This window comes from Arvicola amphibius, chromosome 1 (assembly GCF_903992535.2).
Source record: "Arvicola amphibius chromosome 1, mArvAmp1.2, whole genome shotgun sequence".
Classification (NCBI taxonomy): Eukaryota; Metazoa; Chordata; class Mammalia; order Rodentia; family Cricetidae; genus Arvicola; species Arvicola amphibius.
This window is the reverse complement of record NC_052047.1, coordinates 173,486,695-173,514,328: the sequence shown is the minus strand read 5'-3', so window position 1 is coordinate 173,514,328 and position 27,634 is coordinate 173,486,695. Positions and strand designations below refer to the sequence as shown.

The following is a 27,634-nucleotide window of genomic DNA, read 5'->3' as shown; positions in this document are numbered from 1 at the left end:
TAAAGCCACAAGAAATTTATTGCAGCAAACACTTTCATGGCATTTGAGAGAACTCAGAAGTTCTGTGAGACAGGTTTGAAAGTTATACAATTAAATCAGCCAGAATAGTCTTTATGTAAAAAGAGAAAATCCAAACCACCCAAAAATACGCTTCATGTAATAATAAAATATAAAAAGGAAAGCCATGATGGAATGAAAAGGGCAGCCTGCAATGAACATGAGAAAGGCTGGCATCTGTCTGCCCAGTGTGCACTCTGCCATCACGACACACCCCAAACAGGCCGGATGGAATTCAGGTGACCCTGCAAGACCCACTTGGAGGTTGAAGGAAATTACTGATGAAGTGTTTAAATATTTTTATAAATAATAGTAACAAAAATATCCCACACTTTCAGTCTTGCTTCAGCCTGGTTCTTAATACCGTGTCAAATTCCCCTCTAGATGGCTATTATATTAGGCTTTCTTCTGAAGTCAGGCGCCCACTTTACCACATTGATGACCAAATGACGTCATTTGAAGCAGAAGGAAGGAAGTCAACATGATCACTGAAGTCCCTGACCTAGATCATCCAGGGACACTGTGCTTTGGTACCCACAATTGGGAAGTGTCACTTTCTGACAGTGTTCCATCCCGGGGAGTTTCTTAGGTTAAGCTGCAGCAATTTCAGCTCTGCAGACACCTGCTGGGCCAGCTGTGTTCTTGAACTTGGTTTTCCCTGACGAGAGCTGCCCCAGGGAAAGTCATGTCTTACCCGTATGCCCAGATCCTAAAAGAGATTATTATTTTCTGTGAAAAGACACAAGGACTAAGCAATCTATGGTTATTTCTCTATGTAGCCTTGGCTGGCCTGGAACTCACTATGCAGATCAGGTTAGCCTTGAACTCACAGAGATCCTCTTGCCTGTCTCCAGAGTGCTGGGATTAAAGCTGTATACCACGACCCCAAGGCCTTGAAAGCTTTCCCGATAGAGAGGTTGCCTACCTACTGCAAACACAATCACCCCCAGGAAGGCACTGCCAGACTCAGTTTGTCTCAGTTCCTTATAGCTCATCAGAGGTGACGTTTACTTTGGGGAGGTCACACTCCTTACTGGTTTGACAGTTCTGAAGAATGTCCTTGTAGTAGCTCTTCAGATCCTCATAAAAAGCAACAGTTTCTTGCGAGTGAGCCAAAGGTAACACCTTTTCGTTCAGCAGCATCTGTACTTGGAATTCTTCTTGCGGGGTCTTTGCGTTTTCACAGTGGTAAAGCACAAATATCAGGTTTGAGGCATAAGGTACGATACGGCCACTTCGGAACTTGCGATTGTCCTGCTCCTTAAAATTATATGCTGTGAGGGGCTCCTTGTCTTTGAAGTAGCCCATGAGTGAGAGCAGCGGCAGGAGGGTCTCTGCGTGACCAAACTGGAGGATGACTGGAGAAGAAACTGGCTGAGACCTTAAATAAAAAATTGAAGGGAAAACATAAATTCATGTCAAAAACATAATATTTACACTTAATGGTACCTCATTTTCTCCTTTGAAAATATAATCCCATCTTTTTTTTATTATTACACTTATTGTATAAGTTAGAGGAGGCTCACTAATGCTATGGAATATTCCTTAATAAAGAAGCTGAATGGCCAATTGTGGAACAGAATATGGTTAGGCAGGAGAGTCAGACTAGGAGAATGCAGGGAGAAAGAGGGGCAGAGTCTGGAGTTGCCAGTCAGACACAGGGGGAGGAGATGAATGCATCATGCTAAAAAAGGTACTGACACGTGACAGAGCATAAATAAGGAATGGGCTAACTTAAAATGGAAGAGCCAGTTAGCCATAAGCCTGATCTACTGGCTGAGTTTAAGTAATATAAGTGTGTTTGTTTGAGAGCGGCTGCAGGACAGGAAATCCCCACCTACACACTATTGCCATAGCATGGAAGTCAGAGGACAAATGTCAGGAGTTGGTCCTCTCTTCCACCATGTGGGCCTGGTATACAGAACTTGATCGATGGTCAGGCTTGGCAGTCATCTCGATGACTCCTATTTAAAAAGTTCTTTATATATGAAACTCAAGCATATGGCTGAAATTCTGTGGGAGAACGGAACTATTTTAACAGAAAACGTCAAGTTCTAGGAATGAGGATATTCAGAGCGCTTCAGCCCTATCTGAAGACGAACACAGGACCATTCTGTTGAGAGGACCCTCAAGTGCCCACTGCGGCACTGGCCTGCCTTTCTGTGAGGCGCGGGCTGAGCTGGTCCCTGGGAAGACTGCTTTGTGGCACACCCCATGAAAAAATCCACTCAGAGTACTGTCTCTCTCCACGTGTTTTTCTCTCAGTACATAACTGTTCATTTGTGTGTGTGCAAACACAAGTGTGCACCTTTGCACACACAGAGAGACCAGAAGAAGGTGCTGAGTGCTCTGTCACTTCCCTTTGAGACTGGAGGTCTTTCCCCAATGGTTGCCTTTTTTTTTGCGGGGTGGGTGGGATAAGGCCAGAGTCCAGCAGGCCCCAGTAATTCTGAAATAATAGGCATTTGTGAGGATAAATACAGTAACAGGCATGTGTTGGATGGAGAGACAGAAAGGGCTGAGCATAAACTGTGAGTTTAAGGCCCTTAAACATATCCAAACTATAGAAAAAATTAACTGTAGGTTGTGATCCATTTGAACTAGAGTTTGAACATAAGAACACATCTATCACTGAACTTGCTATAATCCCAGCCTGACCCAAATTTCAAAACTGAAGATTCATTATGCTTAAATTTTAAAAAAAAGTGCCTCATTTTTTCTTCTATCTCCCTTGCTATCAACAATGTTGTAAAATCATCAAGTTTTCAGAAGAATGTTAAGGGAAATGGTGCTGTAAAATGTTACTGTGGGGCCAGAAGGGTGAAGCTTAGAGCACATGCTACTCTCGCAGATGCCCAAGGCGGGTTCCCAACATCCATATAAGACAGATTACAATTGCCTGTAATTCCAGCTCCAGGGGATTGGATGACCTCTTCTGGCCTTTGCTAGTACCTGCATGCATGTGTGCATGTGCACACATAAATAAAAATTAAAGGTAACTTTTTAAAAAGACCAAGTTTTCAAAAGGTGTACTGAGTATTTTGTTTTATGTACAATCAAACTGTTTATATATTAGATTCATAAGGAAGCCATGCAAACAGCAAATAAATTACTGTCTTCTGGTATTTGATTGAATTTAAAAATAACTTATATTTTCCTATAAATTAGTGTTTACAGAAGAATTACTTATAAAATTATTTTATAACTATATTGTGAATAGATAAAATTTATAATATTTATAAAATAAATTTATAAAATAAATTATTTCAGATGGCTGGGGCTGGATACATGGCTCAGGTGTTTAGAACACTGACTGGTTATTCTTCCAGAGGGCCTGGGTTCTACTTCTAGCACCCACACGATGGCTTGCAACCACCTGAACCCCAGTTCCAGTGACCCCAATGCCCCTTCTGGCTCCATGGGCACTGCACACATACAGTGTACATACACATGCAAGCAGAACCTACACATAAATAAAAATAAATAAAATTTAAATTTAAAACAATTTATAACAGGAAAGAAAGTGCTAGTTTTAATAAATGCCACCTGAGCATGCTCTGATGCAGAACACTCTCTGCTGTAAAAGTCTGCAATATATAAAAACAGAACTCTAAGGCTCTGGCTAATATGCCGGTACCATAAAACAAAAATAATTATGATTATAGGTAAAGGTAAAGATGTTTTTAATCCCTCAAGAACAGTCTAAAAAACTAAATGAGAATCATTAAAAGCAGTTAGAACATGATTTCCAAATGTGTCTATAGGAAATAATAACTATTTAATAGTTTATGTATTTTATAGTAACCAAGTAAAGATATTTTAAGTTTATAAAATAATGTCAAATAAAAAAGAGGAATGAGCATGATTTCATGTTTGATGTTTTCTCAACCTTTACTGCGGATCAAAGCATCCAGTATGAAGCAGATGTTCTTGTAACTAAGAAAGAGGGTACAAGGTGGTGCTGCTCATATTAAAATAAAAGGTTCCAAATAAAACGGCCACATTCAATTTTTCAAGATGAAAAGGAACAGCCTTTTCAAAGGTCCACTGGGCGAATTTGCTAGGAGTGGCAGAAGCATCGCTCCATGCCAAGTGCTAGGCACCTCACTCGCCTCTCACGTGGGTCGGGGCGAGGAGAAAGGCAGGTAAGATAACAATGAGAAAATGGATTTCTGGCTCTCACAGATAGCAGCATCTAACTTGGTAAATTCTTCTGTCTGAGGAGGAACTTGCTAAGGGTCAGTGTGTGGAGAGCCCCAGGTACCTAGTGCTTCCTGCCTGATAACTGAGCAAGTGCTGCAGCTGGCTTGCACTGCACAGGCAGGAATACACTTGTATTTGCTGGACACAGGAATATACTGGAATTCACTGTTTAGACCAGTCCAGCCTCAAACTCACAGAGATTTGCCTGCTCCTGCCTGTCAAGTGCTAGGATTAAAGAAAGGCATGTACTACTACATAGGCCATAAAGTTACATATTTTAAAAGACTGGTTTCCTTCAGGTAGAATGTACCTGAAAATTAAAAATAAACTCATGGCTTGCTACTCTGGCTCTGGATGCAAGTTCCTGTCATTCAAGCCTCCACAACCTTGTGCACCTGCTAGACTGAGCACAGGAGAAGGTAGGGGCTCCACAGCCAAAACCTGAGGCACAAGAATGTATTCAGCAAGCACACTAATGAAGATAAGTCACTTCCTTTGCGGAGCTGCTAGACTGACTACAGCAATAAACCAGCATAAGGCACAGAGCAGCAAATATCATGGTGCCAAAAGAATGGGGAACTGCAGCAGCAGGAATCATGGGGCACACACATTAATGGTCTAAGGGTTTAGAGTCTAAGGGACAGGTTCTGCTCACAGGTGGTGCTCCGTCTAAAACGCTGTGTATAACACTACACCGAGGACAAACACCACGTCAATGCCATACCCACTTGACTGAGTAACATTTTAAAACCTATCAGGTACCCCAAAGCATCAACCCTAAAGTAGAATTTAAGGTACCCCATGACTTAAGTTTCATCATACAATCAGAGCCAAAATAACTAAAAAGATTATGTGGGAAAAAAATCTTAAAATCTCTCACATAAGAAAATACTTGTGGGGGCTGGAGAGATGGCTCAGCGGTTAAGAGCACTGCCTGCTCTTCCAAAGGTCCTGAGTTCAATTCCCAGCAACCACGTGGTGGCTCACAACCATCTGTAATGAGGTCTGGTGGCCTCTTCTGGCCTTCAGGCATACACATAAAAAATATTGTATACATAATAAATAAATAAATAAATTAAATAAATAAATATTTTTTAAAAAAAGAAAAGAAAATACTTGTGTAAAGCTAAGATAAGTCATCTAGGAAAGCAGGTACTTGTTTACTTTCAAACCACTGCTGTTTTAAAATCATTTCAAACCTGTTTCCGTCTGGGAATAAAACAGCATCCCGCCTGCTAGTTCAGGAAGATGGCGCTGTGTCAGTGCTTGGTCCTCAGGCTCTTATCTGGAAATCCGAATCCGCCAATGTCAAAAGCATTCACACGCCAAGTTACAGGGAGTAAGACAATGGCTTAAGTTCTTAAACTGCCAGAATTTCTTCCAAGGATATATAAATGCAAGGACTATCTACCTCAGATTTTTAGTCAGAAGTGGCATAAAGTAAGAAAACTAAAGAATTAAAAATTTGTTTCTCTTTGTTGTGGTGCTAGCGGTTAGGTTAAACCTGGGGCTCTGTATGCAAGAAGCATGCAGTCCACCACTCCCCTGTTCTTCCAGACCTTTCCTGCTCTGACTTTGGAGATAGGGGGTCTTCCCATATAGCCCAACATCTCCTGGAATTCACTATTTAGCCCAGGCTGATTTCTAATTTTTCAATATTTCTGTTCAACTTCCCTAGTGCTGGGATTAGAGGCAGGCACTACCATGTAAGGCTAACACACACACACACACACACACACACACACACACACACCTTATTCTTGATTTATTTCAAACACAGCACCAAAGGAGATTAATAGACAGCTAGCTTGAGGTTTTAAGGGTGAGAAGGCAAACTCAGCCTTCTTTCAATTAAGGTGTAACCAGAAGAGCAGGGCCCTCTGAGCAGCCTAGCCGGTCTCTAATGCGTGATCCTTCTGAGTTAGCCCTTTCAGGGTTAGGACTGCTGGGAGTTTGCCACCATGACAGACTGGGCCACAGGCTCTCAACAACACTCCCATTAATAAGAGCTCAGAACATAAACTACTTAAGTCTCAAACATACATTTTTCTTCACTTTTTTGCTTCATTCAGCCTGAATTCAGCTTAGATAGCATTGGGGATTTAGGTGAAATAAATCAATAGAGATAACAAAGCAATCTTCAAGGTTCTCCAGGAGCATAGCTTTCTTCTTCAAGGCTCCTAAGAAAGCATCTACGGCTAGAGAGATGGCTCAGAGGTTAAGAGCACTGGCTGCTTTTCCAGAGGTCCTGAGTTCAATTCCCAGCCACCACACGGTGGCTCACAACCATCTGCAATGAGGTCTGGTGCCCTCTTCTGGCCTGCCAGCATACATACAGGCAGAATACTATAATAAACAAACAAACAAACAAACAAATAATAAATAATTTTTTAAGTAAAGCATCTAAATCAGTTTTGGGATATAAACTCAAATTGGCGTAGACATTTTTTTAAGTTACTTTAAAATCATAAAGTTCAAAATCAAGAGTACAATTACAACTAAGAATACAGAATGCTTTTCTTCATTTATATATTAAAAAAAGGATGTGGCTGTACATAACCTGATTTCTACTTTGTTGTTTAAAACTCGAGTGGTAAAAATATCGATTAGAAACACAGACTTCCATGGGAACATCGATGTCAAGAAGGGAGTGTGTCCCTGAAAGGGTTAATACAGTCCTTAACCAGAGGCCACGCTGACATTCCCTGCCCTTTTATAAGACCTAAATGTCTGTGGGGGGTGGGGATAGATTTAAGTAATATAAGCACTCAGTGGGGAAAAATATCGTGTTTCTTTTCTAAATTACACCTGAGCAAATGTGTGTGTGGGGGGGGAGAGGGTGTGTAAAGGATCCTCACTGTGGGAGGCTGACTGAGTTGTGGGATTTTTGCACATGCATATACAAAAGATTTTTTTATGTGCACATACTGTGCTGTGCTCATTTTCACATCCCATCCCCCTCCTAGCTCCCTCTGAAGTCTTCCTTCCCAACAATCTCTCTCTCTCTCTTTTTTCTGTTTGCTTTGTTTTCATGACCCACTGAGTTGCGCTAAGGCCGCTGGCATAAGCATGGTGAGGGGCTGTTTGCTGGAGCACCCACAACTCAACAGTGGCCACACCCCTTCCCCATCAGCCTTTACCTGCCCACAGCTTCCAGGGAGAGACAGGACTTCGGGAGCGCCTCCCCACACGGGGGTTCTGAGCAGCTCCTGTTACAAGAGCGTATGAACTGATTTTTATGAGAAGCCATTAAAAGTATGCACATAGTTTTTATAAATGTTTTTAAAGGGAGGATTTCTTTTGGCTTATGTTTCAGAGGGTTAGTCATGGCCATTCACGGAAGAGGCAACTGCACAGAACCCTGTGGCAGCAGGGCCTGGCTGAGTAGAACTGTTCGCTTCACAGCCAATCAGGAAGCAGAGAGAAACGGTAAATCAGTAACTCCTATAAGGAAGCAATTAAGGTTCATTTCTAGGGACATGCTGCCATTGCTCCAAGCACTAAACTGAATAGTAAACCTCAGGGAGTTCAATTTAGTTCTAAGCCATCTCCTGGGAACAGGCTTGCTCCGATTCATACAGGCTAAACACTCCATGAAAGCACCAATCACTCGGTTTCTGCCTCTACTGTATCCCAAGGATAGCGGATAGCACAAAACATGTCTGGATTTATTTCTGGCCTTCTCTGAGTCAGAGCTCCAGAGCTAGTCTACGATGGAGCCCAGATACTAGCAACACAAATAAGAGCAAATGTGCCTGAGTCTGTCTGTCTGTCTGTGTGTCTGTCTCTCTCTCTCTCTCTCTCTCTCTCTCTCTCTCTCTCTCTCACACACACACACACACACACACACACACACACAGGAGGGGGCTGGTTGGGAAGAAGGTTTATGGGCAGGGGAAGGGACCAGAGAGGGTCATGCAATGAATATGCTGAAGACAGATCATGGACATGTATGGACTGTAGTTCAGGTTGCTTGTGTGACCATGGGCATTGGATTGTGGCATTAGTTGCAGGGGCACAGGTGACTTCCCATGGCTACACCACTGAAGAAGAATGCCCTGCCACCCCCCCCCCCCACCCAGCAGTCACTAGCTGACCAGAGCTCCTCAGCTACAGGTGGAATCTTGTACTCTAGTTTGTGACATGGGATGGCTCACTGAATCTGCAGCTCCCCAGATGGACTACATTGGCTGGCCTGGAATCTACCTGCCTCTGCCTCCCAGTGTAAGGGCTACAGAAGTGTGCTGCCATGTCCTGCTATCCCCATGGGTGCTGGGGACTCCAATGCACATCTTCATGTTTGCACAGCAAACAGCTTACCTGTTAAGCCACCCCCTAGCTCCTAAGCAAATCTAACAAACCAGATCTCAGAAATAAAAAGTTCAGTATAGTCAATGAATTACCTTATGTTACCCAGGAAGAATATGGTTCTGAAAATGACACCCTTATTTTACTTATATAAATCAGAGAGATTTTAAATCTTCAACCAAAACCAAAATTAAATCTGAAGTCTAAAATTGCATTAAGAAATGAGACTATGTATATGTTCAAAATGGGTAAAATGCATGAAGTAATTTGAAATGCTCAGAAAGAAAAACTAATAATTGCATGTTTTCCCCCAAATGTACTCAGCTAAATCTTTCTAAGCTCTTAATTTATGTTTCATGCGCAACTGGTATTACACAAACTTTGTTGCCAAATATGATCTAGGAGTATCAGGTGGAGCTTTGGGCAAATCTCACCACTTGCACATTTATGTAAGAGCACAAGCAAGCAGCTGGAACTGCCAGGCTTATAAGAAGTTTTGAGATGAAAATCAGCAAAAATAAATTTTGTTTACAAGTCTTCTTAGAGATTTGACTACAGTAAGTCTCTGAAGAAGTATGCATTTGACAATGTAAGCCTAGAACTAAAATGACGTATTTTTTTTTCTTAAGCAAAACCATGTGGAAATTAAGTTCACAAGATAGAGAGGAATAAAAGCTACTATTATCCTCCCTACTAATATTAGGATGTGGAAAGAATGATCTGAAACAGCAGTTTTTAGACAGACAACGGAGTAAGAGAGAAAGGAAGCAAATGAGCTGACCCCACCAACTACCCTGGCTGACTTCCTAGAGCTTGCAGGCTGTGGTGGAGGACGGAGGAGCACACACACAGCAGGGCAGGCTGTGGTGGAGGATGGAGGAGCACACATGAGCAATCCTGAGGTGAGTGGGAATCTATTAAGGAAGCCCTGGCTAGGACTCATGGAGCATCTAGATCCCAGAGAGGAGAAACAACAGGCAAGGAAGCTCGGGAGTCCAGATGGGCTGCTCAAACGTCAGTAACAGTCACACACACAGAGTCATACATCCAAATTTGAAGGAAACGATTGGCAAAAAATATTCCTGAAGCTGACAAACTGGTAAACTGGTAAAACCTCAAATCCATAGGAAAGAGATGTCTCCCTGCTGGGATAAATCAGTTTATCAAGAGGCATCAGCAGAGACCAAAAAAGGGCCGGAGAGATGGCTCACAGTTCAGAGTATTTCTTGCTTCTTCCAGAGGACCCGAGTTCTGTTCCCAACACCCATGCTGAGTAGCTCACAGTGCATATAATTCCAGATCCAAGGGATCTAACACCCTCTTCTGCCATCTGCAGGAACCTGCATTCACTCACACACACACACACACACACACACACACACACACACACACACACACACAAAACTAAAAATAAAATAAATCTTAAAAGAGAGAGTGTGCTAAAGATTTAGTGAGTATAATCAACAGTAGAGGAAGACACACATGGGGTCTTACACACATCTGTGCATACATATAGACATGTACTTATACACCTACTACACACAGATACATACAAGATAATTACATGTTTTTTAAAATCTAGGAGAAAAGGGGTATTAGCTTAAATTGACGTTAGTTACAATAAAGTTAAAGAAAATGTAAAGAATTGGAAAGTATAAAAAATGTATATTGGAAGGTTAAAACATCTGAAGAGATGGCTCGGAGGAAAAAGGCCTTCAAGTCTCAACCTGAGTTAGATACCTGAAATCTACAGGGTAGAAGAGAACAGACTCCCTCAAGTTATCCTCTGAACTCTACACACATGCTGTGACACACACTCATGTGTAAACACACACACACATGCGCGCGCACACACGAACATAGGTAAGTAAATAAATGTAATTTTAAAAACCCACAAAGCAATGACTAGCTATAGAACACAAGGAAAATGGAGTCCATAATGACATGGTATTATGAGTTAGAGGTCTAGGAGGCTGGTTTGGCACTAAACTAAGTAGTACAGAAGAAAAAGCAGCACTGTAGAAACGCCTCTGTCTATACCACATTCTACATTACACACACATATGGCACCAACTATCCAAGGCATACAGATAGTTAGTGAAGACAGAACAGTATGTTGAAAATGTCTTAGACCCACACAGAATAACAATGAGAACTTGCCTACCCAAAAGATAGATGGATAGATAGATAGATAGACAGACAGATAGATAGATAGATCGATAGACGATAGATGGATAGATGAGCCCCCCCCCAAAAAAAACAGACATATTAATCTGAACTTAGGGAATAGCCATGCTGTTTACATAAACTCCCCTTACTTAGCCCATCATCTTTCAATACCTAGCACTAAAAAGATCATGGCTCTAGGGTTACATCCCATGGACTTTACAAAATGACCTACAATCTGAACACATTCCTAAGAACTTGAAGAGACCATTCTCTCCCACCCCACCCCGTTTAAAGAGTAAACCGACAAAAACAGTATAGATTTATTGCGCCCCATACAAGGGAGTCATGGCCACAGTGGTTTCAATGCTACCATCTAATGTTAAAAGAAAGAATTACACAACCTAAAAAACCCTATTAATTACAAAATCTAAAATACCCAAGGCATAAGAGTAATGTCTATCTTTTGATATTACTACTGAGTAGATACTTTGGGTGGATTTGCTCAGTTTAATGTCAGAAACTGCCAATGTTCTCCAAAAAGGCTATAATATTTTACATTTCTATCAGTCACAAATGAAGTTGATCCCCTTATTTCCCCCAGTTTAAGGGTCATAAGTGGTATTTCACTTTGGCACTGATATCCATGAATATGGATGATGGAAAATGCTGGTGAATATTTTCTCATATATACTCCCATCCATGTACTGTCTTTAATTAAATCTGTTTACATCTTTTGCTCTTCCTTGTTATTTGGGAGGGAGGATAATGGGTATTCAACCCAGGACTTGTATTTATTAAGTTCAGACTGCACACTATATCTGTAATTCCTTTTATACCTTTTTAAAAAAAACAGATCATTTTCTTATTAAGATATAATTCTCTATATATCTGGATTCAAATTCTTATATACATATAAGTTTTGCAAATATTTTCTATTTTCCAAATAGTAACTTTGAGAATAATAGTTTAAAATGTGATAAACCTATTTTATGAATTTTTATTAATGGATCATGGTTTGGGTGTTAGGTAAGAAAGCCTCACTTAATCCAAGATCATGAATGTTTCCTTCTGAGAGTTCAATCTTTTATAATTAGGTCATTTCTCTTATTCTCTCTTTCAGAAGTTTATGGTTTCCGACTGTACATTAAAATCTATGACTTATTTGTACTGTGAAGGGTCTAAGTGTCTTATCTCTTTAGCACAGACATCTAGGTGTCTCAGCATCCAGGATCATCTGTTAAAGTGATGTCCTTTCCCATAGTATTGCCTTGGCATCTTCTGTTGAAAAGCAATTTAACACACATAGCTGTTCTTCAGCATGTGTGGGGAACTGATTCTAGGGCTCCCCCATGGAAACACACATACAAAATGGTGTAATATTTACATATGACCTGTATATATCCTGCCATACACTTTAAATTATCTCTAGATTATTTCTAATGGCTATGTAAAGATTAATATTCAATATTATTCAAAGAATAGTGAAAAGTAAAAATATCTCTCTCTCTCTCTCTCTCTCTCTCTCTCTCTCTCTATATATATATATATATATATATATATATATTCAGTACCCATGTGAATTTAATTGACTAAACACTGAGGAGGGGAACCCATGGATATAGATGGCCTACTAAATATGAGTTTATTTCATAATGTTACTGTATCCCTTGATCTATCTATGACTATATTATGTCTGAGGGTATCTTTTTGAGGCAGGGTTTTGTTATGTAACCCAGGATGATCCTCCAACTCATAATTCTGCCTCAGCCTCCAAAGTGCTGGGATTCTAGGTACATACTAACACACCAGCACACCAGCATACCAAAACACACCAGCACATCAGGAGCATAGCAGCACACCAGGTGCATACCAGCACACCAGGAACACACCAGAACACCAGGAGCACACCAGAACACCAGGTGCACACAAGCACACTAGTACACCAGATACACACCAGCACACCAGTAGCACAGCAGCACTCTAGGTACACATCAGTATAGCAGAAGCACACTAGCACACTAGCACATCTGGAGCACACTAGCATACCAGGTGCACATTAGCATACCAGGTGCACACCAGCATACCAGATGCACACCAGCATACCAGGCTTTCTGTAGGTTCTGACAGAAATATGACAAATCCTTTTGCTCTTTTTCAAAATTATTTTTTTCTATAGATACTTTAAAGTCCTGTGTAAATTTGGAACTTCTCAATTTCCACAAAGAAACTTGTGGGATTTTGATAAAAATTCTACACAACCATAGCCCGGTGTGGTGGTCCAGGCTTTTAATCACAGCACTTGGGAGGCAGGGACTGTGAGTTCAAGACCAGCCTGGTTTACATAGTGAGTTCCAGGACAGCCAGAGCTACATAATAGGAGACCTTGTCTCAAAAAGAAAGAAGAACAAAAACAAACAAAACCCAAAGAATTCTGTTCAACCAATAATTGGGTCTTATCTCATTTATTTTAAAACACTAATGATAAAATTGTATTACTTAAGCTCTGAACTAGAATTAAATTATAATAGCAAGCCTTACAGAGTTATTTAAGAGCCTCTTGACGCAATTATAAATTTATTATCCCTTAACACTGGGCCAGTGAACAATGACCAACCAGGAAAGGCCTCTGTCTTATAAAGTGTACAAGCTGGAGCCGTTCAGAAAATCAAACAGGAAAACATTGACTCTTATCATAAGCATTATCTTTATTTGAAATCCTCATAGAAGCTTCTGGTCGGACCAGTGAGATGGCTCAGCTGATAAAAGAACTTGCCACCGTGGCTGATGACCCAGGGTTCATACCTGGGACCCATACGGTGGAAAAGAAAATCCACTCTTGTAAGTTGTCCCTTGACATCCACACAATAAATGAATACACACATGCCATTTTTTTTAAAAAATGTTTCTGGTAGCAGAAACTAAGTAGTTAATCTAGCTGGGGGTTTTGTTTTATTAGGGTTTTTGTCTTAACTCCTGTCAAATCCAAGAACATTTTACAAACTAGTGCCGAGCCCATAAATAAAATACATTGGTATGAATAAAATGTCTTCCTTTAACCCCTGTGAAACAGACCACCTCCAGTTTCTGTTGCCCTGTTTTGACCAACATCTGTAGCTATGTATCTGTCAACTGAAAGAGGGTTGAGGGTCTATCACATATTTCTATCATGAACTTTAATTTTGTTTGCTTGGTTTTGGTGCTAGACACCTCACACTCAGCATGCACCTGAGCACTGAGCTACAACCTCAAGGCTGTAAGAACTTGTTTGCAAAAATAACTTTTTAAAGTATGAATGTTAACAAAAGCTGTTTTTCTTCAAATGAGAGATTCTCTTGTAAGGGCAAAAGCATTTTGCATTATTCATGTCAGGATCTATTTTATAACAAACTACAAAGAACTCAAGTGCCACCGAGAAGTGAAGACAGCTAAAACTGCCATATACTCACAGCGTGGACAACCTCACTGCAGGACATATGTAATTACAGAACTATCAGAAATGTAATGTTGAGAGGGGCAAAAAAAAAAAGACAATACATAGTACTGAAAGACCTGGATAAATCCAGACGCCCCTAGCAGGAAAAAATAGAGCCAAAAATCTAAGCAGGGAGAAAAGAATCAGAAATCTAGGATTAGCCTGTTCAGTTTCAGAAACTAGCTGAAGATAGAGTTAGATTGTAATCTTGAGAATAATCTTGAGAAACAGGGAGTTGCCCCTTTGTGATCATCACTGGTATTCTCGGAATTTTCTGTGATGCCCTCCCTGCCCCCTTTCAGATTACTGGGCTGTGGTTTCTTCCTTTAAAACCCCCTCTCCCAGTTACTCGGGGTCGAATTCCTCCCCTGCGTGGGTTATAAGTCTCAGCCCCAATGCACTGGTACCTGTCAAATAAACCTCGTGTGATTGTAGCAAGGACGGTCTCTTGTGAGTTACTGGGGGGGGGGGGGTGTTCATGTTATCCTGAGACTTGAATGAGAGTCTCCCCACACTGGGGGTCTTTCAGTACAACCTCAATAAAACTAGTATATTGATTGGGCAATATCAATTATCGTATCTTCTTTTTAAAATATACACAAAAAATCATGCATTGTAAGATATTTTCCATAAGTTTATGAACAGCTAGCTCTAAATGAACTCCACATTTTCAAAGACATTTTTACCTTTGCTTCTGTTCAACTGCTTTGTCCAGGTGTAGAAAGATATCCTGAAACAGGGTGCAGCTGGACCGGCTGTTAATGCTATAGCCATAACTTCGTTTCCAATATTGTTTCAGATCATTTAGATATTCCAGTACCTAAACAGAAACATTTCAAAGGTAATTTCTAATGCAGTTCCAGAAATGTACCAGATGTCCTGATTAATAACAACAGCTCTGAGAAGAATTACACTAATTTCATCACAGATTAAATGGCACAATCTTAGCTTCTGCCACCACATCGGCCGCCTCAGGCATCTAAGAACTGACCTCTGAGGTCCAGGGCTCACAGCAACATCTGTGGTACAACTGGAGTCGGGGTTAAAGAGAGACAAAGATCATCAGCTCTGGCCACTTTTTTCTGACTTTTAATCGCAGTCAATATAAATTTTTAAGAATTTTAAGAACCCCTAGAGAAACTAGGTACTAGTCAAAGCTTAGGAGCAGAGTTAGGTCAGCATGCTGGATCCCAAACAAAACACATCAAAGTCAGCAAAAGGAAGAAGCAACCCCACATATAGACAGATTTCAACAGAATATGAACTAGGTAAACATATAATAAATCTACTCAAGAATAAAACAATAGAATTAGGAATGAAAACTAGCAAATTATCATTACAAAAAAATCACCCCATGCTCACATTTAACATGTTATATAAAAAGCTGGAAAATGCAGGTGCAACAGAATTTAATTAATTAATTTAATAGCAAATAAGCTACCTGACTGGGAAAATCTGCATGAACAAATAACTAGAGTCAAAGATCTAAAGAGAAGTTGAGTGTTTAAATGGTGAGGGGCAGGTTTACCAGAAGGCAGATCTGGATAATGCGAATGACTTTTACAGGAAATTCTTAAACACAGAAGGTGACCACAGAATAGGAAATGCAGGTGCATCTGTAACTGAAGAGGGTGCGGAGCTGTGAAGAAGGCAGCGCTGCGGAGTGCGGAGTGCGGAGTGCGGAGTGCGGCTGGTTCCAAGTGACCTGCCTGGCCACTGCTGGCCGACTTCTTACCCTTCCCGTGACCCCCAGAGAGCGCACATTAACACCCTTCATTCCTTGTGCTTATCTTGTATCAGTATTTCAGCTCTAAGCAAATATCTGAAATAAAACAGCCACTAAAACAAATTTATGCTAAATAACGGTACAAGTGGCCCAGCATTTCACAAGGTCCTGTGTAACTGTGAAAATGTCTCTCTATTTAAAATCCTTTATACATTCATTGTGTGGATGTGTGTGATGCGCGCGTGCACAGAAGCACCTTTGATTGGCAGGTGTACGTATGCTGAGAGTGGAATCAGAGCACAACCTGCAGGGGTTGCTCTCTACTCTACCACGTAGACTCCAGGAGCTCGAGCTCAGGCTGCCAGGCTCCCTAGCCGAACCATCTCACCAAGCCGTCCACTTTCAGTTCTCAGACATCTTAAGGGGGGCATTACAAACACAAAAAAATATACAACAGCAGCAGGGTAATCCCATGTGTAGCCTTCATTCAGCTTCACTAATAATCAACATTTAGTCACTCCTGTTTCAACTACGCTCGAGTTATCAATGGATTATCCTCAAGCAAATCCCTCATAGAATTTTATTTCATCTGTAAATACTTTACTATATAATCCTACTGTATAGTATAGGTGGTAAGTTTCAAGAAATAAAATTATCTTTAATCAAACCACTGAATAAAAAACACAGAACACTTAAAAGACATTCTTTTATATTTTTCCTAGGAAAAATATATGCATGTGTGTGTGCTTGAATAACTTGTGTATGTGTGCGTGCGAGCACATGTGCGCACCATGTATGAGCAGGAGCCTTTGGAGGCCGAAGGAGGAATTTGACCCTACAATTTGGAGTTAAAAAAGGTTGTAAGCCACAATGTGGATGAATCTGAGTCCTCTACAAGCACTGTATGTGCTCCTAATTGCTGGGCCATCTCTCTAGCTACAATAGATTTTGGATGAAAAAATTAACTAATTTCATAAGTATATGAAATTATATACATATATAAAATTTCATGTATTATGAAATTATATATATAATTACACACACATATATATGAAATCTCTTAATGTATTTAAATATGTATTTCAAATTGTTAAGTCATGTTGCTTAAATGAATTCTTTGGTTACAAAGAGCCAAAGATGTACCCACAATAGAGAAACCAGGCAGGCAACATTTTCATCCAATGATCAAACATATCAAAGATGTGACAAGCTGACATAATTCTTTGTAGTGGGATACAGTTAGAAATATCTCAAGTAGAATTCTTGTCAAAAATGCTCAATCTGAATTTATGTAAGTAAAAAAATTAGGCACATCTAAGACATTTTCAAAAAAAAAAAAAAAGAGGCTGGATTCCTAGAGGATACCAGAGCATAACAGACGAAAGGAAGCTAGAGAGCTCTCTAGACCAGGAGACCAAACAGACACGCCACCAAATGAGATCAGCGATCTGAGATGAGACTCTGAATTTAAGAAAAACAACTACAATTGGCTTTATTAAGATAACCATGAAAGTTGTAGATTGGACTGTTATGTGTTATAGTTATGATATACACCATGATATCAGAAAATATGATATAAATGGTTATATATTTATGATCTTGTAGGAGAAGTATCTTGTTTAGATGCACAAGTGCTCAGTGTGTTATTCTTATTAAACAAGTTTTTAACATTAAAAAGTTCCAAGAACATCCTAACACACGGAGCATTTAACAAATGTGGTGTCAGGTTTTTGCCATACATCACATTATCTAAAGTAGAAAAAGAGATGTACAGAAAGCAAGAGTAAATGTTTGATAGAAGAGGAAGTGAATAAGTGGGGTGCGGGCAGTACTCCGGTGATGAGACAGGAGTCAGCGGGCAGGTTATGGCCACCTCACAGAAAGCAGCGTGCACTTAAAGCAGGCACTGTCAGTCTTCACAAGGGACCACATGGACAGAGCCACACAGAATAGGAAAGAACAGGCAGCCAAGTCAGTGATATCCTAAATGTTTCAACAATTAGAGTAACCTGAGCAAATAGGTTCGGTTAAATGAAATTTCCCTATTACCAAAATTCATCGTTTATGTAATACTGAAAATCATCTCAGTTATGATCTTCCCCGGGACCCAAGCAGTATGGGTAGGGAGGAAAGGAGATGCTTTGAGGCATGTGAATGGTGACCAGATATTTCTTTGTATTTATATTGGCAAAATTATCACTGGGGCTCTTTTCATTTTCAAAGTGTCCAGTTAAAGCAGGAATGAGGGAGAAGAAAGCAATCTGAGGGGAGGAAAGGGAAGAGAAGCAAAAGTGGGTAACAGGGGGAAGAAGACAAATACCTCACGCTTTCTCTCATATAGAGGAAAAGAAAGTTGGCTGAGGTGAGCAGAGAAGCAGGGGGAACAGAGAAGGGCAAAAGCGGGGGAGAATAGGGTCATTATATGACATACATGTACATAGTCTAATTCATTATTTTGTAGCTAACTAAAAATATGAAATGGGACTGGGAAGATAGTATAGACTCAGGTCTGTGGAAAAACGTTCTCTCTGAGAAAAACTGGCTTTATTCTGGCCCTGCCAATTCTCCCAGCAGTAGGTATTTAATGAGTTTGGAGCCCATTACAGAAAGTTATTGGGGAATGAGAAGAAGCTGGCCATCCAGCACTGACTCAGAGCACAAAGGGGAAGAACAAACACATACCCACCCTGGCACTCAGCAACTGACAGCAGCCACTCACTGAGAATCCATCACTCCTCTCAACCCTCCAATGAGCCCCTCCTGCACTGGTACAAGAACCATGCATGACCTTTGACCTGCTGCTGGCCACCTAAGTCTCCACAAACAAAATAAAGTGCCTTCATGTGCTTAAAATCTGCTGTTTGGCATATTTCTTTAGAATTTAAGAAAACCTGAAGCAATTCTCAATTCCCATATGAAGCACTGACGTTTTATTTATGTACATAAGGAGTAACTAAGGTCCAGAAGTCTATAATCCCGGACGATCCAAACTATTCTTCTAATTCATCCTTTCTAGACCCCAGGGGTCTAGTAAGTCCTCAGAGGTCTCTCTGTACTCCTTCAAAGTGCACCAGTCAGGCGAGGAGAGGGGACAGAAAGACAGACAGAAACTGTGCGACACCACTGCCACCACCAGGTGGAACCAGGCACCTCTTAGGCAAACAGGAACTGAATTTCTCATGAATGGGATGAATTCACGGGATAAAGCAGGTCTGTGGGAAACGGTCCTTGCTGAGCAGAACTTGGTCTTGTATTAGCCCTACTACCTCTCCCAGCAGTGGGTTTCTAATTGGAATGGGGAGGGAGGGAAGACTTAGAAATCAAATTACTATAAAAAGAAGCTTTTCTGAGTTCTATGAACCCAAATAATTTCCCACTTAAGCATCCATCCCTCCTCACCTAGGAAAATCGGGAGTTAGTCACAGGCAGTTTATTGAACTTATTTTCTGGACCACTGCTTTGAGTAAACAACAAAAATTTCAAATGACTAAAAAGCACGAGGAAGAGAACACAAACGGAACTTACCTTTGCGTCATCTACATCAAACACATCACACCAGGGAGAGTGGACGCCTTTAATTGCCAGGTCAAATGAACAGGTGAAAAAGGCTACCTGAATTAAGTCTGGGGAGAAAACAGGTAGAATTTGTGGGTTATTCATTTCTCTAGTTTTTAAAGACTATATACCCAGAGACTACTATGTGCACAGTTATGTGCACAGCTGAAAAACTGTTTCTAGAGACGAGACTGCAAACGGAACTGCAACAGCAGAAGAAACCTCGAGGGAGGCACTGCTGTCCAATGAGACCACGAAGCCGCCTGGAAAGGGCGATTTTTAAAGTTTCTAAACCTAGTTGGTTTCTAAGTGCATGCTTTGTAGCAGACCCAAGAAAGGGTTCACACATTGACTTATTAAATAGGACTCCATATTGATATCTTTAGAATGGTAGAAAAAGGGAGTCAAAGTTCCCAATGTTTTAGTCCTCCTTGAATATTAGCAATGACAGTATATTTACTATCAGTTTTTAAAACTACAAAACAGCTCATATTATAACTTTTAAGTACATAAATAGAGGCACATAAAATGTGAGAGGACCCTAGAAGATTGAGAAAGAAAAATAGAATGAAGGGGGCAGGAGAAAGATGAAGAATCCACGCAGAGAACGAGGAAAGGACAACCCCATACTAGTAAGGCAATTAGATCCATTTTCCAAACTTAGCTGCCCAAGAAATTCCAGCAGATTCCAGAATCAGGAACCAGGGATGTTTACACTGCTAACTGCTTTACTTTAGACATAAACGGGTACTAAAGAAAGGGATACGTGAATCAGGGCTTGGGCTATAAAAGGAGGCCTTGTTGAAGAGGAATCAAACATGGGGTTCTCTAGTAAAGCGGGAACATCTAAAGCTAGAGAGTTTAAGGAATGAAGGCATGAGGTGCCAATGGTAGTGGCTGCTACCATTACTCTGATTTTTGGTTCGTTTTACTGTGTTTTTCTTTCCCAAAGGAAAATGAGACCAAGATTAATTAATTGATATTATATGCATTCCATACCCGTTCAGTTTAAAGAATTCCTGAGGTAAGCCCTAGCTGCTCTCATAGAGGACCCAGATTCTATTCCTAGCACCCACATGAAAGCTCACAATGGTCTGTAATCAGTTCCAGAGGATCTGGTCCTCTCTTCTGGCCTCTATGGGTACCACCAGGCAACACACGTGGTACTCACACACCCACACATTTGCAGGCAAACACACACATAAAATAAAATCTTTCAAGAAAGATTTTCATTTCATTAGGACTATACATATATATATATATATATATATATATATATATATATATATATGCTATTGGAAACTTGGACTTCTATAAAGTTTTAGAACCATAACACCTAATAAAACACAGTGTCTTGTTAACACTGTGTGTGTGTCTGAAGACATGGTATGGCTCATCTGGAGTCTCAGTTCTAGCTCTCAAACTAGGAGATGATGTACTCTATACCAGAAAACAAATGACAAAACAAACAAGCATAAACACTTTACCAAACCAGGTACAGTAGATTTTAACTCCGCCCCTTGAACCAACACCTTCTTTTTCTAACCTTTGGAACTGATTCACAGTATAATGAGACATATAATCACTTCTCTACATATTAATATCCACTAATATCATAATAAATTATAAAGTTTTAGAAAAAAACTCATTCTCTTTTAAAAAAAGATTTACTTATTATGTATACAACATTCTGCCTAGACGTATGCCCACACACCAGAGGAGGGCGCCAGATCTCAGTACAGATGGTTGTGAGCCACCATGTGGTTGCTGGGAATCGAACTCAGGACCTCTGGGAGAGCAGTCAGTGCTCTTAACCTCTGAGCCATCTCTCCAGCCCCAAACCTCATTCTCTTAATTGTCCACTCCTAGGCGACAGTGTGCCCTGTTTCCCACTTGCAGTCACCTGCTCTCACTCTCCCAAGTGTCTCAGCATAGATGACAAACCACAGGCTCCCTTCAACAGCTCAGGACAGACGTGGCTACTCATGTCCCTGGAGTCTCCTCCACATATAGAAGCTGTAAACCCCCTTCACTTCTCACTCCCTAAAACTTACTATTCTCCACAATAACATGTACTCCTAAGGTTTCCCAAAACAAAAGGATTTATGATTTTTCACTTGCATTTTTTACAAAGAGGTAATATTTATTTAATTTTTTACATCCAATTTCAGTTGCTTCTCCCTCCTCTCCTCCTGCCCCCCCCCCAAGATAATTTTGTTTGTTTGTTGAGACAGGGTTTCTCTGTGTAACAGCCCTGGCTGTCCTGGAACTAGCTCTTGTAGACCAGGCTGGCCTCGAACTCAGAGATCTGCCTGTCTCTGTCTCCTGAGTGCTGGGATTAAAGGTGTGCACCACCACCACATGCACAAAGAGATAATTTAGAAAAGGCAAATTTTAAATTATACTTAGAGATAAGGCTCACACAAAAAATCCACATTTAGAAGCCTCATACATTAACTTATAAAAGATTTTAAAAACATGAAAATAAAATTAAGCATGTGGTATATAATTTTCCTGGCCCAAAACATGCTATTTAGTTAACAGAAATTTATTGTGATCCCTAAGAGTAACTGTTGTTTTTTTGTTTGTTTACATTTAACGCTCCCAAACTGTTTACATCAGAATTTAAAAGAAATACAACAGATATATTACCTGCATTTAAACTGTTTACTGGCACTTGCAAAGTAGCTGCAACTTTGTTTAGAATCTTCTGCATTTCAGGTCCAGTTTTGAAGGCTTCTACATGATAAAGAGCCGAATCGTTTCTTTCCACATCAGTTAAAAACTTCTCACAATGATCAAAGAACCTCATTAGTTTATCGTTAATTCTTGGAGGGTCACACCCCATATCTGAAGTGAAGAAAGCATACCTGTGTAAGTCATTGGCATTGCTGACAATTCAAATGACTGAAAATTTAAAGTGAAAAAGGTACATTTAACAAACTACTAAGCTGGGTCTGGGGGGAAAAAAGAAAATCTAGTGATCAAGGGAAAGGTGCAGTTGCTAGTGGAAGCCAGAAGAGGGAGTCAGATCCTGGGGAGCTGGAGTTAACAAATTTGAGTTGCCTGCACTTTGAACCAAACTTGAGTCCTCTGCAAAAGCAATACTCTCAACCACAGAGTCATCTCTCTAGTCCCAAAGAGAAGGTTTTTTGTTTTGTTTTGTGGAGTGTTTAATTTGCTTTCTTAAGGTATTAGGGGACAAACTCAGGGCCTTTATATGGTAGGCCAGCTCTCTACCCAATAAGCTACATCCCCAGCTCAGCTTCTTCATTAATAACAATTACAATGCACTAGCTGATATGCTAGAAAAGACTGAAAAAGTAGACTGAAAAGAAATGAGTTAAAGCAATACTATACAAGGTATATACATTCTTAAAACACGGGTACCCTTAGAAAGCAAACTAAGACCCAGCAGTTTCCAGACACCAGGTGGAGAATTCGACAGGTCTGTTTCTCCCTACTAAGCAAGACTCCAAGTGGAGCATTTCAGTTTCTCAACTAATTTTCCAAGCTGTGTTACTAAACAAAATACTGTTTTGACAAAAACTACGAAAACCAGCAAAGCATCATTGCAGTCTCAGGCCTACTGTTTCACCTCAGAAGCCAGGCAGCTCGGCTCTTCCGCTGCCTCAAACTCTCAGCCGGCTCCCATTTAGCATTTACTAGGTTACATTGTTTCCACAACTCGGCAACAAATATTTATAGAAAAAGCGTTCATTTCCACCTTCAACTTGTTGGGGCCTTTCCCAGTCAAATTCAAAATATCTCAATCATCATTCTTCCAACGGGAGAAGAACAGTAAGTATTGCTTCTGCATATGAACGTGAAAACACAAGTTAGACCATACTATGTTGGTTATATGGGCAAAAATATAAATATATATGTAAATATATTTCCCAAACATAATTCTGCCTATTCTACTTGCCAACTGAATTATAGTTCTTACAGACACATCTTGAATAAGGGAATTCTGTCATCTTCCCATATGGCTCCAAAGATCAACTTCTCCCTTGTGTTATCAAATTACACTGTTCTGTTTCTATAAAAACCTAAAATCTGATTGTGTGGCCTTTCTCAGAAGGCCAGATGTACATAATAGACAGGGGATGACAGGAGTGGTCAGGGGTAGTTTAACCTCTGGGACTGAAACAATGAGGGTTAGATTTCCCTAAACTGTTTCCATCCCTGGCTTTGCACACGAGGCAAATGCCAATCCTCACAATGCAATCTGAAGACCATAATTCACTTCTCCTGTATATATTTACACAGTACACACTGTGCTTTTTAAAAAGTGATAGGTATTTATTTAGTGCGCAGCTGGCAGGGCTCAGTTCTCTCCCTTCACTATGCATGTCCAGGGATCTGAGTTGGGCTGGCAGGCTTGGCTGCAAGTACCTGCTGAGCCATCTCACCAGCCCTGCGGTGCCATTTTAAATGTTCCAGTTTTGAGACTCAAGTGAACTTTAATGGATTGAGGAGGATTTCCACTCAAACTAATGAAAAAAATGTAGCCATAATTAAAAAGCACACTCAACAAATAGGCACACATATGTCAGTAGTAACATGACACTCAACAATGGGGAATTCTCTAGAAGAGCTTTTTTTGTTTGTTTTTTTTGTTTGTTTGTTTTGTTTTTCGAGACAAGGTTTCTCTGCAGCTTTTTTAGAGCCTGTCCTGGAACTAGCTCTTGTAGACCAGGCTGTCCTCGAACTCACAGAGATCCGCCTGCCTCTGCCTCCCGAGTGCTGGGATTAAAGGCGTGTGCCACCACTGCCCGCCTAGAAGAGCTTTTTAAATGGTAGGAGAGAGATGACAAACTGAGTACTTCTAGTTTTTTGAGTCCCTGGAGGCTAATGAGGTCCCTCACTTCCGTCCTCTTACCTTAACACTGATAAGCAGTTGCTTACACTTGCTCATCTTTTGGTACAAAGATGTTATATGCTATTTTCATCAGCTATGTTACAGAAGATGTAAGGTGTAATGGCTGAGAGCAAGTTCTAAATCAGATTTCCTAGATCCACATCCAGCTGAATGAAAATTAGAAAGTTATTTGGTATTTTTGCTTCATTTCTTCATCTGTGAGATTGGGCAGTGGACACGATTAGCGGCTTCATAAAGCTGTGGTAAGCAGGCAACAAACTAAAACGTGAAGCATGCGCGGTACACAAAGGCATTATGTTTGCTGCAGTATCTGTAGCCACTGGAACAGTTTTGGAGGGAAAAGACAATCTAGAAAAGTCACGACCTGGATTCTGGCTTGACTAGTCATAAGCTATGTAAGGGCAAGCGAAGGAAGCACACCAAACAGGATTCCACCCCACGAGCTCCCAAATCCTGAAACGGTGTCATGAAGGAGTAAGTTGGTGAGGTGGTGCATGTGCCCATATACCACAGCCACTACGAGGGAAACGCTACAGTAAACACAAGAATAAAACAGAGGGGAAAAGAAGGGCACAAAGAAGCTCTGAGGAGCGGCTTCCTAAAACAGCAAGTAAATGTGGAAACACCTGAAAAAGACGATGATTAAAAAAAAAAAGAAGATAAAAAGTCCAACTGTTATAAGCAATGTAGGAGGAAGAAAGTTCTATATTAAAGAACGCGCCAGTTATTTTTCGTTTGGTTGGTTGGTTTGGATTTTTGAGACAAGGTTTCTCTGTAGTTTTGGAGCTTGTCCTGGATCTAGCTCTTGCAGACTAAGCTGGCCTCAAACTCAGAGAGATCCGCCTGCCTCTGCCTCCGGTGCGCCACCACCGCCCGGCAAACTAGCTGTTAAACTAGTTGCCAGGAAGGGAAAGGTTGGCGCTCAGAGGGATAACACAGTTTGTGAATGGGGAATGTAACCCGGGGAGCGACACTCCCCCGCTTTCCTGCTGGATCTCCAGCGTCCCCTACAGCACCCCTCGCGCAGAAAATGCTAGCGTACTATTAAGACAACAGAGACAGCCAAGTCCACAACATCCTGCGCTCTGAGAGCGCAAACGGAGGTGGTAGTGCAGGGAACGTAAGGCTGGAAAGGGGGCCGCGAGCAGAGGCTGAGCTGGGGGTCCGGATCTGGGGGAGGCGGGGCGCGCTGTCACCTGAGATGTCCGGCGGTGGCAGTCCGGGGTGGTAGTGTTGCCACAGCCCTTGGAGGAAGGCGGCGCTGCTGTCCACACAGCGGTGCTTGGAGCTGGTGATCACCTGCAGGAGGCCGTAGTTCTCCCGGCTGAAGAGGTCGGGGAAGAGGGCGGCCAGGCGCAGTGCCAGCTGTCGCATGTCCTGCCGCCCCTTCTCCACCAGCTGCCCGTCCATCCAGTCATCGTACCACAGCGACCACTCGGCCAGCGCGGCTGTCACTCCGTTCCCGCGGTCTTCGGGTCCCCGAGTCTGCAGCAGCCCCTGCAGCTGCCTCAGCTTGCGGATCTGCTTGGTCGTAGGGTAGCGGGTGCCGTGACGGATGAGGGCGACCAGCTGCACTGGGGTGCACGTCCCCGCCAGCAGCTGCGGGTCTCGCTGCTGCGCCACCGGGTCGACCAGCAGCCAGGGGTTGACATCTTCGTAGCGAGTCTTCGTGCCGAAGAAGGGGCTGAGCACCGACGCCACCGGGTCGCCGCGCCCCGGGAGAGAGCAGCGCGCGAACGACGAGAGCAGCGCCGCAGCCAGGACCGCGGCGGGTGCTACCGAGGCCGGGAGGCGGCTGCGGGCGCCGGAGAGCATCATGCCCGGGGGCCCTCGGAGGGCGGCGCGCCGCTGCCGACCCCCACTTCCGGATCCGCCGGCGGGGGGCGGGAGTAGAGCGCGCTTCCGGCTAGGGACCTCAGAGAGCGAGCGTGGTCTCTGGTATCTCAGCTTCAGAGTTGGCTCAGACGTGTAAGGCGGACGATCGCGGGGAGCCGCGGTGGATGTGGGCAGATGGAGCGGTGGAAAATCCCGAGGAGCGTGCGACACCGGACGCAGGTGGAACCGGCGTCACCTGACCCCGGGATGTGGGCGTCTGTCTGGCAGCTTGGCGCCTCAGGAGCCGACGTCAAAGATTCCTGGGCTGTTTAGGTTTTATGGATGTGCCAAAGAAGCCCACATCCAGCCTCAGTGCCGGTTCTGCCAAAAGAGAATCCTTAGTAGATGGCTTTTGTCTCGTCCTTTACTGTTTTTTCAAAATGTGGCCTCTGAATCTTCGGTCTCAAAGCCACCCTACAAAGGACGTCTCTGGCCTTTGCTTGCAAGATACTTCCCGAAGCACACATCCCCAACCCCCGCCTTCTTATTAGCGTTTGAAAATAAGGAGGACACATCAGAAGCATGAATTTGAACAGGGACTTATTTCTCCAGAAATTGAAATCCTGGGCCTCTAGTATGATTTCGATCAGGCTAGAGCTGACACAACACCTCAAATTGTATGCTTGTTGATCCCAAAGGCTCTTTAGAGAGTAGAAACAGCCGTCCTTATAATTTGGGTACACTGAGTCATGGCCTATCAGATGCACCCCATTATTAAGTATGAGCTCATCTGCTGTATGAAGGAAACACCCACATTTCTCCTGTGTGGTTAGATACACAAACCAGCACTTGAGTTTTAAAGATGTTCTTCATGTCCAATGAGTGAACCAGCATGACATGACTTTATGTGCAGCCGTGTGTGTGTGTGCAGAAGCCCATAAGAGACTGGAATAAGGCATTGGAGCCCCCGGAACTGAAGTTATAGGCGGTTATGAGCTCTCCTGTGCGTGTTGGGAACTTCCAACTCAGCTCCTCTTCAAAAGTAGTAAGCACTCAACCACTGAGCCATCTCTCCAGCCCCAACAGTTGAGTGTCTGTTAGGTTGTAAGACATGGACTCAAAAGTTATGACATCTAAATACCTTGGTTTTTCTACCAGAACCCAGTATATATGCCAGTTGAGGAAAGATGCGGTAAACCATGTGATGATCCAAACTTCAGAAACTTGGACCACAGTTTGCAAGTGATGCTTTCCCATAAAGACACCGCCACCATCTTTAATCTTCCAGTCAAGTATCTCCTTTCTAGAAGAAGGAAATGCTACAAAGTCAAGAATAGATCCAACTTGAATGCTGAAAATTTAAGACTTGCTGTGCAAGAATTCTGAGACAAGTGTGCTCTTTGTGACATCATTTTGTAGACTTTCAAGAGACTAAAAATTCACG

At 41.9% G+C, this 27,634-nt stretch overlaps 1 protein-coding gene and 1 long non-coding RNA gene across 3 annotated transcripts in view; one reads left to right on the top strand and one right to left on the bottom strand.

Annotated features, from left to right (window-relative positions):
* On the bottom strand, positions 1 to 26,410 carry Minpp1 (multiple inositol-polyphosphate phosphatase 1). The gene is made up of 5 exons (XM_038320363.1): positions 25,572 to 26,410; positions 22,143 to 22,340; positions 19,461 to 19,558; positions 14,896 to 15,029; positions 1 to 1,438 (listed from the first exon to the last, which is right to left on the bottom strand). The coding sequence occupies exons 1-5, from the start codon at positions 26,191 to 26,193 to the stop codon at positions 1,042 to 1,044; spliced, it is 1,449 nt and encodes a 482-aa protein (XP_038176291.1). The 5' UTR covers positions 26,194 to 26,410; the 3' UTR covers positions 1 to 1,041.
* The window catches only part of LOC119808052, a 30,426-nt gene continuing 28,349 nt past the window's right edge, over positions 25,558 to 27,634 (top strand). The window contains exon 1 of one of the 2 annotated variants that reach the window (XR_006020746.1): positions 25,558 to 27,634. This is a non-coding gene — a long non-coding RNA (uncharacterized LOC119808052). The other variant, XR_005284395.2, reaches the window with a different exon arrangement.